General features: G+C 42.3%; 1 protein-coding gene across 1 annotated transcript; it reads left to right on the forward strand.

The window, feature by feature from the left end:
• The first annotated feature begins 608 nt into the window (after positions 1-608).
• Positions 609-13,022, forward strand: ccdc28b (coiled-coil domain containing 28B). Its single transcript, XM_080784744.1, has 6 exons — positions 609-770; positions 2,244-2,501; positions 5,824-5,993; positions 7,420-7,574; positions 10,318-10,340; positions 11,557-13,022. Exons 2-6 carry the CDS (start codon positions 2,266-2,268, stop codon positions 11,609-11,611), a joined length of 639 nt encoding a protein of 212 aa, XP_080640870.1. The 5' UTR covers positions 609-770; positions 2,244-2,265; the 3' UTR covers positions 11,612-13,022.
• The last annotated feature ends 2,225 nt before the right edge of the window (positions 13,023-15,247 follow it).

A 15,247-nucleotide genomic window follows, 5' to 3' on the forward strand; every position in this document is an offset into this window, starting at 1 on the left:
TACAATGCAGTCAGAGAAACATATCACAATGCAAGCTGCACTGTCACATATGAAGTACACTGTATCTCAAGTTCAATACACAGACTTACTTAGCTGTACATGGCATGAATCATAACGAGTATAACTAAATGCATTTTAAATTAAATAAAATGTTTACTTTTCGGGGATTCCAATTCACAAATAAAATAACAATTCAGGATTCCAATTCAAATATAGCATTTAGCTACTTTTGTGTAACATAGACTGACAAACTAGGGCTTAAATGTATAGGGGAAAATAAAATATGGAGATAAAAAGGTTTCTGCCTATGAACCTGACAGTATATGCAATGTGTCCTTCTGGAGTGAGTGTGCATTATATACTGTAGTGGCCCTCTCCTCCATCATCGATCAAAGTTGCCCATCTTTGGTGTGGTGTACGAATAGGGTAAGGAATCTAAGGAGAATGATAAACTGATTTAGATGCTTTTAGTCACTCATTTCGCATTGCAAGACCTGTCTGCTTGTTTCTGTAATCTGGCAACGCTGGCTGGAGTTTTTTTTCTTCTCTGTACTGGCCCTTTAAGGACGGGATGAAAAGGAGAGCAGCTCAACAAGCGCACTGATGCCGCGCGTTAGAATGTTATTATCTAAGGTCACTACATAAGTAGACTGATGCAAAAAATGCTTCAGTTCGGTTCAAATTAATACATTCCAACCAGAAGAAAGGTCGACCCGGGACTCCCCCCTGGCCAGCACGCCAGGCGCGTTTCTTTGTGCGTAATTGATTCGGTAAGTCCTGTTTTATTGCATTTATATACACGAGAGAACGGCGGTTTGGTGTCCCATTAATATACCAATCTCCAACTGGGATGATCGCTGTTTCATCGCGTCTACAAACCATAATAAACCGTGTTGCAGTTTTTTCCTTCACTTTACGGTTTGCAGTCAAATGCATGATGAAAGTCAAGGTTTGAACGTGGAATTAAAGTTCGCATTGTGGTGTTTATAGTACCATAGTGGCCATCTTTGTACTGAGAGAATCCCTTTGATTGCACCCCAGGCTTGCGCAATATTCGCTCATAATAAAGGGCTTATCTTGTATTAATATATTGAGTTAATTTAGCATATATCATGAAGTGGTGCTTTTATGTAGCCTATATGCATAGAATGAACACGATCAGCCATTGGACGCGTTGGTGTCGCATACTATTCATTATAAAATGAATGTCTTTCACAGCCATCTGTCAAATCAAATGGACTGTTGATATTTTACTGAGACAATAATGGCAAAATAGAATAACATGTTATTTTGTTTCTATTAAGTATAATGGCATTAAAACACGTTCTGCTCAGATACAGACCAGAATCTCGTTAAATCAGGTGTTCTTGTGACTAGTATAGGCTGACTATATTTCCCCCAGTAGGAAGGCATGCCAGAATAGGCTTAATAAATCATTAATGTGTCTCCCTCAAGAGTGTCTGAGTGGACTTTATTATTCACTCGTAGATTAATGGATGCCCTGATCCTCGAGGCAATGGTATTATGCACGTTCAGTATTGTAATGATGTTAAGCTGCTGCTGTTTACAGCCAGGGTCGGGGAAGCTGTGAGACTGTCTGGGTCTCTGGTTAAGTTAAGATGCAGAGCGAGTGAGAGACTCACTATTAGATCAATTACTACTACACTGACTGAGGCAGATATCCGAGTTTGGCACTTGAGTTTGGCACCATTTCTGCACACTCAACGCTCTATATATCCTCCACGTCCACGCAGTCCCTCTGGCCAGGAGAGCTGTCAAGAACTGGGAAGTTGTTTGAACTTCCTACATTTGTTTTCTCAGCACATCCTATATTTTCGCCCCCCCACCCTCTGGCTCCGAGGACTTGACTCTTGTCAAACTGAGTGAGTAGACCAGTGGTTTTCAACCAGTGGTCCTTGAGGGGGTTCAAGGTGCTCCCCAGCTAAAAGATGATTAGTTGGTATAACCAAATGGAATCAAGAGTTAAATTATTGCTAAACATCTGTATTACTTAATTTACAAGAAGTCTACACAATTAGAGAATAATTGTTATTTTGATCAACATTTGCCTATTGTCTCTCCTACTACGGTACCGCATCAATACAACATGGAAATGTGGAGAGAATCGTATCCAACGACAACAAAATATTCCTTATAGGTTTGGGTCCGAGAGGCATAAGTGTCATCAAATGGCGGCCCGTGGCTCAAACGCTGAACCAATAATGGCCCTTGATGTGAACTAGGTTGAAAGCCGCCGTCGAAGCCATGGAGGACAAACGCAAGAAGAGGAGCCCCAAGGTCTCGCTGCCACAGCCGCCTCCGCCCCCAGTGAACCCACGCAAGATCTCCGTCGTGCCTGCCAGCAAAAGTGCCACCTTCTCCCTGGGTCTGCCGCAGCCGCCCTCCCCCAAGAACAGAGGGAAGTTTAAGAGGTCTGTCGGGGCGCCAGGCCAGTCCAAAGAAGTGGTTTGCACGGTCGCAGCTCCACCGAAGACCACCAGGTCTGTATTTCCCTGATACACACACACACACACACAATGCTCACAATATCTCATACGTGCGCCAATTAATATCCAATATGCAGAGCCAGAAAGGTGCTAGTTTGACAACGGAGAACTATGTCCACATTTCTTTTTGTAGGCTTATTTTGTGTGTGCCAGTAAGACCCGAGACTGATTCTAACAAATCTCTTCTAAAGGCCAATTCATTTTTGGTGAAGAGGTGACCACCACAGAGCGATGTGTTGTATGAGTGTTGTAGAACACCGAGAACTGGACTATGAATAGGCCTTAACAGTTTTTCTGAAAACGTATGTTTCTATATCAGTGGTGCTCAAACCTTTTCATGTCAAGGACTCCCATCTCCCAAAAGGATATGTATTTGGCAAAGATTTGAGTTAAAAATGTTCGCTTTAAAATAGCAGATCTACAAGCTCATGGCGCACAGAGCCAAAAACAAAGTGGCGCACTGTGAGCTTGTACCTCTGCTGTTTTTGAATAGCCAAAGTATAAAATAGTGGTTAAAGTGGTTGCTTTCCAGGTTTTTTTAATGGCTTAATGGCAGTTGTCCACAAAATGGCATGTCTAAACACAAGTCGTACCACCATATCCACTTACACATACAGTATATACAGCCCCTCTTCTCCACCGAATCTGTTGGCTGAAAATAGCTGATCTGATCTACACGTTCGGACGTCATTGATCTGCTATTTTCGGCGAATGCTTTTACCCCCAGAATGGGGACACTATGGATCCACCCTAGTGTCCCTGGATATGAGATGCATTGAAACGAATATGTATTATTATTATTATTATTTTTTTATATATATATATTTTTTTTTTTTGAGGGTTTTTCTTTACATAGACACAAGGACAACACAGCAGACTTACATACAAGACAGTTACTTACATAAAAACAATGAAGAAACATATGAAAATAATAATTTCCAAGTGGTACATGGGTTGTATAATGCATGTGTGCATGTTAAGGTGGGTTCCGTCCTACACAGAGTCAAATGCACTCTTCGATATGATCCAAAAAGGGGGTCCATACCTCTACAAATACTTCTGCCTTATTTTGTGTTTCATACTTGAGTCTCTCCAGTGGTAGTAGTGACATTATTTGGGCCATCCACATATGTTCTTAGGGTATTTCATCTGTCTTCCACAAAATTAAGATACATTTCTTTGCCAAGAATCTAAATAGATCAAATAATTTCCTATGAGCAGAGCTCAACTTTACATTTGGGTCTGCCCCCAACAGGTATAACAGAGGAGATTTTCTCAATTTTACTTTAAGGATTTGATCATGAATTATTTGCCAAAAAGGTTTGATTTTTGGACAAAACCAGAACATATGCGGGTAGGTACCCAAATGCAGAATATGTAATTTAAGGCATGACCAACGCTACCTTTTTAAAAATGACCATGCACATGTGCAACATTAAAAGCTATAATGACACGTGACAGCGATGAGAGAATGCATTCTAACAAAGTCACGTTGCATGTGAAACGGGTCGACGGCGGGGAGTTGGAATGTAGTCAGATGCTGTCATGAGCCTCCAGCCGTCCACAGACACTGGTGTGTTTCTTCTTATCAGTGTGACGGAGCTGGTTGGCTGTGGTTTTGGAAGTAGAACCGCCACACCGTGCTCTACGTATATACTATAGCCTGAGTCAGGTCTCCAACGGCATGTCGGTGTGCAAGTTCCAGTTCCTTCCAACCCTTAATTTAACCCATTAAGAGCCATTTCTACGAATCATCTCTCGTCGGGTGGAAACCTCGTATGTCCAAAAACTGTAACTTTTCAGGAAACCGAAGTCGACGGTGGCAAAAGTAGCAGATCGACGAGCTCGAAACAGATTGCAGATCTGCTACGGTTGATGCTTTTGTGTGACACTGTGCTATGATCAAGTAGGGCGTTAATTTATTTGATTTGCACAACAGAATATACATAATGCCTAGTAATTTCCATGCGAAAGATGACATAGTATTGTTATAAGAGAACCTCACCATTTACATTACATACAATTTGCATTCATTCATTCATATCATAAATGCATTGCATTGATGAATTTACGAAAATATAAAAAAACACAAAAAGTTAGAATAAGGAGATGAGAGCTTTCTGCCCGACGGCAACGAAATGCCTTCTAAATCCTAAGAGGTTTCTGAAAAACTCAACAAAATAAATGATGGCTCAAATCCAAAAGGACACGGATGCTGCTTTCCCGGTTTTAATGGGTTAAACCAGTGGTTGTCAACCGCTAGTTGAGGGTCACGGTGGTTCTAGGACTAGGTGGTCTGCTTGTTTGCTTGTTATATCTCTTATGGTTCCACATCAATAACGGCATGGAATTGTCCAACGATGACAAAATATTCTTTAGTCTTGGGTCTGCAAGACATGAAATGGTGGCTCAAATGCTGAAATAAACAATGGGCCTTGATATGAAAAGGCTTGAAAACGACTGGGTTAAACCCAACACCCACTGTCTGTGTGTGCGTATCAGTTAACTCGCCACAATAATGTGCTTGTCATAGGTCCCACAAGGAGAGGCCAAGGGCCCCACAGGCCCTAGTAACGCAATAATGTGCTTGTCATAGGTCCCACAAGGAGAAGCCAAGGGCCCCGCAGGCCCTAGTAACACAATAATGTAATTTTTTATTTTTTTAATAGCCAAACTATAGGCTAATAAGTAAGGCTGCATGATATATCGAACATGTACCTTCATCAGAGTGGAGAATATAAGTATAAATCAAGTTGAGCAAAGCCACTCTTCTCTGCCCTTCTCTCTAACCGACACAGTTAACGATCGCTTGTTAAGTGCCTGCCATGACAGACAATCGGATGAAATGAAGGCAGTTGTAGAGTAGAGTGTAGACTAGTGAACTGAAAGTTCTCTGTTTATATCAAGTACTTCATACCAGCGCCTTATGAAACTACTTCTCCCCAAATCCAAATGGATTTCATTTTCCATCCTGAATGGCAGTAACTAGCATACAATGAGAACCGAGAAGATCTCCACAAAGGTTTACTCATCGAAACTGATTATACAACTGTAACCATCAAAGCATGCACTAATGGTTATGTGACCATGGCATGTGCATAATATCAAATCTTAAAAGTTTTATCTGATATTGATTAAAAAACAAAAAAGGAAAAAAATAAAAACTTTTTTTGTCGATTATTCGATTTGGCTGATGGTCACTTTCTGGCATCCCTACCCAGTAACAGTATAATGTGCTTGCCATAGGCCCCACAAGGAGAAGCCGAGGGCCCCGCCGCCTGCAGGCCCCAGTAACACTACAATGTGCTTGCCATAGGCCCCACAAGGAGAAGCCGAGGGCCCCGCAGCCTGCGGGCCCCAGTAAGGTGGCCCAGTCGTCGCCCCTGCAGCACTCCTTCCTAACGGACGTGTCGGACGTGAGAGAGATGGAGGGAGGTCTCCTCAACCTCCTCAACGACTTCCACTCCGGCAAGCTGCAGGCCTTCGGTAAGACCGCGTGCTTCTGTCACAGTTAATGCATGATCGGTTACATGCCTTTTTTTGCATAATCGTCGTAATCATTTCCATGTTGAAACTTTTTTAAATAGTGAAAATAGTGAAAACAGCAAATCTACAAGCGCAAAACGCGTCGCGATGTGACACGTTTTGATCTTGTAGATTGTCTATTTCCACTATTCATGCTTTTTGTAGTACAAGTATAATAAAGTTATTAAACTATGCAAGTTATCTGCCCTGTGCACATTTTGTGTACGAAGCCCTAAAAGCCAAACAGAAATGATTTTTTTTTAAATTCATAATGAGTTCCAATGTTCGACCGTTTTAAGACCTTTTAAAGCCATTTTATAAAAACGGGTAAAACATTGGCCAAATTGTCAAATGATATAAGAATGGGGCAAACAATATTTCTGAATATCGGGATGGGGGGGGGGGGGGGGGGAGTAGTACCCCCGTTCAAAATGTAATGATTATATTGGGAGGTCACGGCTTGACAAGTTTGAGAGCCAGTATGTAAGACGACCTTGGCAGGCCAGGGAGGAGGGGGAGGGGACCACGACCACACCCACGCCGGGAATATTCAGTTACTGACTTGAAAAATGAAGCCACCTGCACGGTACAGTGACCCCAGCCGCCGGCCGGGCCACACACAGCAGAACACAATGCCATCAAGTGGTCGGCCCGGTGCTATTTCTGTCACAATGGAAATATCTTTGACTTTGTTGTTATAACCCCCACCTCTCAGGCTCTCTCTCTCTCTCTCTCTCTCTCTCTCTCCACCATAAAGAGGTCACACTTCATATAGTTCCTGCGAGCGGATTGAATGCACCGTATGAATGTGTCCTAAAGTCCAGGGTGGCATTTCAACTCTCAAAGTAAAATGGGACACTCTGGAGTTTGCAGGTAGCTCATTGGTGCTCAAACTGTTTAATTTCCTGGACCCCCATACATTTTATCTTTTAAGTTTTATTTTGGGGCTTTATTATAGATAGGACTGACAGGAGATGGGGGGGGGGGGGGGTGGGGGGAGAGAGACATGGGCAGTGACACGCAGCAAAGGGACTCAATCAGGACTCAAGTCAGGCTACTTGAGTCTGTAGCCTAGGTCTGTCTGTCTGTCTGTCTGTCTGTCTGTCTGTCTGTCTGTCTGTCTGTCTGTCTGTGTCTCTCTCTCACACACTCACACGCATCCATCCCTGGGACCCCCCACTCTGGTCTACACTTCAAAATCCTCAATGTAGAGTGTACAAGTGGTATAGTTACAGTCAGAGCCAGTTACAGTCCCCCGGAGGCCCTTCTCCCCTTAAAGGCCACGCCGAGAACCGCTGGCATAAAGATCTGACAAAGCTGTGGCTGCGTTCCCTCCTCCTCCTCCTCCTCCTCCTATAATACTGTGTACCTGCCGTCCGTACTACAGGCAAGGTGTGCAGCTTCGAGCAGCTGGAGCACGTACGCGAGATGCAGGAGAAGCTGGCGCGGCTGCACTTCAGCCTGGACAGCCACGTGGAGGAGCTCTCCGAGGACCAGAAGAGGGGCGCCTCGGACCACAACCTGGAGCACCTGCTCTGCAACGTACGTTACTTTTTGTCTGGCTCGCTCGTGCGCTCGTGTTGATTTCCCGGGTATACAGGCTGTTGTTGTTCCGACATACTATTGATCCGAAAACCTCAATCCCTAACCTAGCCATAACCGCGAGCACGGGAGCGGCGCATGTCGGACCGTTGCATTTTCGCATCGCATAGCATCGCATGTCCCTGCGCTTCGGACCTTTGGCGTGTCGGATCTGCGCGTGCACCCCGATTTCCCCCCCCCCCCGCGCACGCGCACCCCGGCGCTCAGCAGTCACCTTCATTTGCGTACCTGGCGCTCCGCTTCACGCTCATATTATACGTCGCTCGGCAGCAAAAGAAATAAAAGTATAACATTAAAGTATTTTGCTGCGTGTCTATAAAAAAACGGAGCAAAACATACACTTCATGGAGTGCAATTCTGGCTGCGCAGCACAGTACGTGTGACCCTGCCTGCTGTCCACTCCCACCTCCGCTTGCGCTCCGCACTGCTCTGGTAATGGTGTTTTTCCCGGTGGTACGGTATTTTAATGACGTCCCGTGCGTGCGTGCGCAGCCTGCTGTATGTGCGCATGCACACAGAACGGCTGATACACGGAGAGTCGAGTCGTTACGAGACCAGCATTCGAAAAGATTCTTCTTATTGAACTTGATCTCTTCTTCTTTGCTGGAGGCGTTCTTGTTGCGTGTAAACAGAATACCACAGTGTTGCTTTATGTTTATGGGAACGCTCGACGCCGGTAAACCTGTCATGCAAAGTAGCCATTTGACTGCGTCGTGAATCTAGGGCGACACGTTCTAAAAATATGACTGGCCCCTGTGCTACGACCAAAACGCCACTGCTCACGGATAAAAGAGAGGGGACAAGAGTACAGCGAGAGGAAAGCGAGGGATAGCAACGGGTTAAATAAAACGAATAAAGATGAACGTACAGATGCTGCATGTGATGTGAGAACATTAGCGTCACTATGCAGAGTGTGTCCATGTTCTTTTTTTAGAAACATGAGCGTCATATAATGCAGGTGTGTGCTGCGAGGTTTGATGTTTACCATGTATCCTAGTTACTGTGTAGCACTTAATTGATTTATTTAATTAGTTTTTTACTAGAACCGATGCCATTTACGTCGATCTTAATGTGTACTATTGTGAACAGCGGACTGTGTGTGTATGTATATATATATATATATATATATATATATATATATATATATATATATATATATACAGTGTATATATACAGTGTATATATTAGGGCCAGGACTTTAACGCGTTAATTGAGATTAATTAACTACAGAAAAAGTAAAAATGTACGCATTTAATCGCACCTTTTTTCCACCACGGAACGTTTCTCACTGGGCTCGTTTTTATTACTGAACTGGCTGCGGCACGCCTACTCTAGTACTCTACACTCTGCTCCATCTTTTGTGATGTCACTGAGATGTACTTCATAATGTTACTTCAGACATCCAGTTCTAGGCAACACAGAATGGGGGGGGGGGGGGGGGACTTTCTTATTATATCCACACAACAACTCTAAGGTATATTAATGACAGTAAGATGTTGAAAACGAGTGGAATCCCGTAGTCACTATTCACTGGGATACCAAAAAACATTTAAAAAAAAAGGTTTCTCACTGTTCTCGGGTTGAATATTGATATGCGATTAAAATGCGATTAATCGAGATTAATTAATTACAAAGCCTCTGATTAATTAGATAATTTTTTTTAATCGAGTCCCATCTCTAATCTCTAATATATATATATATATATATATATATATATATATATATATATATATATAGTCCGCTGTTCATTTATCCACTGCTGGGGTTGAAAAGTGTGTCGGGAGAAAAGTGCTGAGTGAGCCCCAGTATGTGTGAGGGTGGTGTGAAAACCCCTCGGCTCATTACAGAAGGTGGTGCCCAGAACATTAACCCATTCTGACCTGATATCAGATTCATACGAGGTTTCCACTGGACACACACTGGTCTGATTATAACCCATTCTGACCTGAGATCAGATTCTAAAAAATGTCAGTCGTTCTTCGATTTTTCAAAAATAGCAGACCTACCAGAAAGGGTTAACCCATTTAGACCCGAGTTAAAAACATTCACTTTGAAAGAATATATATATTCAAAGATTTGCGCCTCATTGTTTACGATTTTTCAAAAATAGCATGAGCTTGTAGATCTGCTATTTTTTCAACAGCTAACTTATAACAATGTTTAAAACACCAAAAGGGGTTCCCCACTTGAGCCCTATTTGTACTCTCGACAAATATGTTTGACCAAGTGAACATTTTTCACTTTGTCAAACATATTTGTCGCATGATGGGTGTTGCTATTCATATAGTGTCAATATAGGTGAACAATTATCACCTATAAGGACACTATAAATGGGAAAACCAGGTTGAATGTGAACGGATCTAGCAGCTAGACACCCGTGTGGAACCAGGAAGGCTGTTACATACTTACATTACACCTGCTTAATTGTGCATGAGACGATAACGTGTTTGTTTTTTCTCTAAAACAGATCTGTTGTACATCGCTGACTGAGGAGATTGTAGTATTGATCCGATGATATTGCATGACGCGGGAACTAAAAACTACTGGGCTGTTATGTAACATGATACATTTTATAGATTATTTCTACACTGTAACGGTAAACCGTCAAGTACAGTACAGTTCCTACCTGTTTCTAGTCGTGGCATTGTCCTATTAAATCGTGTCTTTTATTTATATCCCACAGCTGGAGGAGCTCAGCACTTCAATGTATCCTTTCCTACTGATGTTGGCATTCCATGCACTGCTTTTAGATTAGATTATTAAGGATACCTTTATATTAAAATTGTCATACGACTTGCTGTGCTACTGTATGTAGTATTTATTGTTGTTATTATATGATTAGATATGATAATGTAATCAAACTCTGCTGCATATTGATACATTAATTTTGTCACGCGGCATATTATGTCAATAACCTGACACGACACACAGGATTTCTGGGATTTGAGATGAGACATTGTGCATTCCTAATTTTAGTGCAAGTGAGGTTACTGTACTTTTCTGAGTTTACCTACCTGTTATGGCCTATTCATACTCCAGTTTTGGGTGATAATAAGGTGAAAACGGAGCGACGTGTTGGTGGTGAGCGGTGAGTCGCTTATCACCGCGGCGTGACGTCATGTCGTTGTTCTCCCAACCACCGCGGTGGTCACCTTATCACCTAAAACTGGAGTATGATTAGACCTTCAGCTGTTATTTGTCTTTACCCACTTAGTTATTGTGTAGCCATCACTGGGGGATTATTTATCAACTTTCCTTTATGTTGTAAATGTTTTGTGAAAGCATATCACAATCTCAATGTCGAGGTATTTGATTTAAAGGGGGTGTCAGTGATTTCAGTCAAAAGCCCTTAGGTTTAGTTTTTGCCTTGGGACACAAGCTTTCATCCAATCAGGATAGAGAACAAAAACGAAACCTATGGTTTTTTTGACCCCCAGGGGTTAACTGGGGACAGGGAGGAGCTCCTTATATGGTCAGCACACTCTATAGTAGAGAGGATTATCACAACAAAACAAAAAAACAAGTGATATTTGAATTAAAGGTAGAGTAAGTGATTTCACTTAATTCAAATATCACTTATTTTTTTGTTTTGTTGTGATAATCCTCTCTACTATAGAGTGTGCTGACCATATAAGGAGTTCCTCCCTGTCCCCAGTTAACCCCTGGGGGTCAAAAAACCTTAGGTTTCGTTTTTGACTCTCTATCCTGATTGGACGAAGGCTTAGGTCCCACAGCCAAAAACGAAACCTAAGGTTTTTTGAGTGAAATCACTTACTCTACCTTTAAGTGAAATCACTGACTCTACCTTTAAAAACAAAGAAAAAGTTAAAGAAATTGAGGAATGTCTCTCTTTTCAGTTCATAGTTCTGACTCCTGTATCATGTGTGTGGCGTGTGTGAATCCTTAACGTGACCGCTGGCAGACAAAAGCTGCACTTGGCGGAGAACCAGGATCTGCCCAAGACATCTGGTCCGTGAACAAGTGAGGTGTGGAGAGTCCTCTCCTCACTCTCAGCATCCAAGCAGGCTCACACAGTGACACAGTGACATGACATGACATGGATCCAGCTGCCTTCGCAAAACGCAACCGAAAAAGTCCTACTTTTTTTAACAAGTCATACTGTGTAATCATGTTTTCGATTAAACGACTTATATATATTTTTATATAATCTTTCCTTCATTGTTAAATTCTTCACGATAACCAGTGTCTCACACTCCACTGACGCGGGCACCGGAAATGCATTTATTTAATACATTATACTGTAATTGATACAGTACATGCGTACTGTTTTTGATGACGTTATGTTGCTGCATCATTTGTTTTGGAGCGGTGCCGCCGTGTATTTGTTTTGGAACTGAATTGACCAGTTTTACCAGACAATACAGACAGACAAGACAAGACGCTGTCGCCAAAAAACACGCAACGAACTGCATGTTACACAGTATGACTTTAATTATAAGAATAACTTCCTCTTAAGACGGCACAAGAAAACGTAATCCCCTACCCCTACCATAGATGGCATTCTGTGCGAAGAATATATTTAAATTAAGAGGTTCCTTGCCGTTCCATTGTTGCTAAACGGGCAGTAAAAAGACGCCTAAACCCAGAAGATTCATGTTCTTCCGTGTCTGCTCTGCTGTGCTTGTGTCTCAACTCCAAAAAGCACATTCGACGAGGATGAACGGATGTTTGAATGCTGTTCTTTCTTTGTTTTTTTTCTATTGTGAATGGTCCTATAGACCGATACCATGCCTATCTCTTGCATCATTTGAGGAAGACGCTCGTCAGTCAAATGTTACAGTATGTGAATTTGAGCCATATAGAAGTAGCCTCCACTGCTCAGGACCCTTCTTGAGGGACATCTCGGCGCTATATTCAAAACGCACTCCCTCATTTTTCTATCTTTGTTAGAACATTTAGTACTGGAGGACCGAAGAATGACTACGTGAGAGTCGTGACTCGTGAGTTGTAACATCGAACTGGTGGATTTGAACATTATAATGCACGAATGTACAGACCTGTTGTTGTTTGTTTGTTTACACTTGGCTGTTCAGCTGCTGCATTTGTCAACATGCGTAGCTGTTTTGATACTGGAACACGGTGAAGGTTTTGTTGATGATGTGTCCATGATATATTTGGTATATATATCACTTATATTAGCATATATAAGTGGGCAGTAGCTCCTCGGAAGCACAAGCTATTAGCCCACCCCGCTACTGCAGAGCTGTAGCATTCACTGTCACATTATGTATAGTTGACGGCGACTTCTTATGTGACGGCGTCAAATTCTGATGCATCTGTTTTATGACATTCACACTGTGCAGTGCCGTATTCACAAGAGGATGTATGATGAAGCAGGAATTATGAAGCTCTGTTATGGACATTTTCCCAAAGGCAGCTGGGGGGGGGGGGGGGGGCTTTTAATAACCAAACCGCTATGTAATGCTCCTTTGTATAAGGCCTCGATGCTGACAGCAGCCAGGGCAATTGACCACTACTGTCCAAAATGCTCAAAAATGTAGCAAAAGCAGGTGGCTTTGTAGCTTGTAGATCGGCTATTTTCATGTGACCCCCCCCCGTGCCATCAAAAATAGGACTTTAGTGGTTAAACTTTTTTCCTTTTTTCTCCCCAATGTAGTTGTCATGCCAGTTAATTGCTCCCCACGCACATTTCCGTGCGTTACCACTGCTGTTGTATCCTACGGACTCACCTGCCACTGGGGAGCCTCCACCGGGAGAAGCCTTTGTCCCGCTCCTCCTACCCAAGGCTCCGTGCTGACGGGAGGTGTCCCCACCAGCCATGCGCCACATAAATATATGTGCAGGCAGTAGCAGTGAGTGACAAATATCACTCTTCCCCCGCCTGGCTTCCCTCCCTGCTCCCCCTCGACAAAGCCGGTTGCTTCGAACCCCCAGACTGCGTGGTGGTGGTGGTGGGGCACAAGGGCAGCTACTTTACCACTGTGCCACCTTCATGTTTTGAGCGGAACTTTTCAAGCGTGTGAATATTTGCCACTATTGCAAATTTGCAACACTCATATATTGTGAACTAACAATTATTATGAAGGTTTCGGTTTGTATGTTTTCAAAAAACATTTGCCCCCAAAATAGGTATGTCACGGTGAATGTGCTTAACAGACATTTGAACCCATTTAGACCTGAGGACGATTCTACACATGTCTTTTGAATCATGACAGTTTTCTGAAAAACCTATGTGTCGATGTTGGTGATTCTCAAACTATTTAAAGTCAAGGAACCCCAACATTATATGTATTTGGCCGCTGACCCCGTCTGAAAATATGTTGTTCCAGGGACCTCCCACATTTGCTCTGAAAAGAATATATATTCAAAGATTTGCACCACATTTTCCAGATTTTTCAAAAATAGCAGATCTACAAGCTCGTAGCACGGCACTCAGTGCTGCGCTATATATGAGCTTGTACATCTGCTATTTTTCAAGAGCTAAAGTAGAACATAATGCTTAAAACGCCAAAAGGGGTTCCCATCCCGATTGGGTTAAATTAAATTGTGATATTATCAAACGTAAATAATATCGACCATATCAGACAGTCTTCATTTCCCAAAAGGAAATGAATGACTCATAATTAAGTCTGACCAGAAACGGGGATAAAACATAAAAACGTGAATGGCCAGAGGTGGGATATCGAAAGCAGCAGCAGTGGTGGAAAAGATTACTCAAAATGTTTTACTTAAGACAAGTAAAAGTATCAGTTTTCAACTAAGATCTGCAAAGCATTGTGAGCTTGTAGATCGCCTATATGTTCAAATGGCTGAAATGTAGGCCTATAGGGCCAAACGCCAAAGTGGTTATACGTTTTGTACTAATCCAGATTAATAACAATCTACAAATTAACTAGTAAATCAAAGTTTTCAAATAAATGTAGTGGAGTAAAAGTACAATATATATGCCACTGAGATGTAGTGGAGTAGAAGTAAAATACCTCAAAATTGTACTTAAAGGTGATTTATTTTGGTTAATATTAGTGTTAAATATAGCTATATTGTGACAGATTAAACAAGTGGAATTGTAAGTGATGACACACAGAAATGAGCAGACACAATTGGAACTGGAACACTATAAAAAAGTATGCTCATAGACTCCCGATCCTGATTGTCTGAAATGTTGTCACCTACCTGGAAATGTATTTGATAGACATGGAGACTCCTGTTACTGAACAAACAATGATTACTATCAGAATATATAGTGATTTAACCTTTAAAAAATAAAAGCTTTTTGGTTATAACCAAAGAATATCACATTTAAGTACAGTACTTAAGTAAATGTATTTAGTTATTTTCCACCACTGGATAGCAGATTGTAATGTATGTCATGTGCTTTATTAGCAGCCTACCTCATGTCTCCTGGACCAGCGGCCACTACAGTGACACTCACTGGTGTTACTTCAAGGCCTATTCATACTCCAGTTTTAGGTGATAAGGTGACCGCCGCGGTCATGGGTGATATTTGAATTAAGTGAAATCACTGAATATACCTTTAACAAACCGACAGGCATTAGATCGACACCCTAACCTCACAGGGAAGCCACAGGTTAGTTTTAACCTGCCACGCACGTCGGGAGCCACGGGTGAGT

Source organism: Protomyctophum bolini (genome assembly GCF_963924005.1).
Source record: "Protomyctophum bolini genome assembly, chromosome: 15".
Lineage (NCBI taxonomy): Eukaryota > Metazoa > Chordata > Actinopteri > Myctophiformes > Myctophidae > Protomyctophum > Protomyctophum bolini.

Excerpts from the sequence above, each read along its gene's own strand:
- ccdc28b (XM_080784744.1), top strand. The coding sequence starts at position 2,266 with ATGGAGGACAAACGCAAGAAGAGGAGCCCCAAGGTCTCGCTGCCACAG. Across the intron at positions 2,502-5,823 it reads GCTCCACCGAAGACCACCAG|GCCCCACAAGGAGAAGCCGA; the intron begins GTCTGTATTTCC and ends TGCTTGCCATAG. Across the intron at positions 7,575-10,317 it reads TGGAGCACCTGCTCTGCAAC|CTGGAGGAGCTCAGCACTTC; the intron begins GTACGTTACTTT and ends TATATCCCACAG.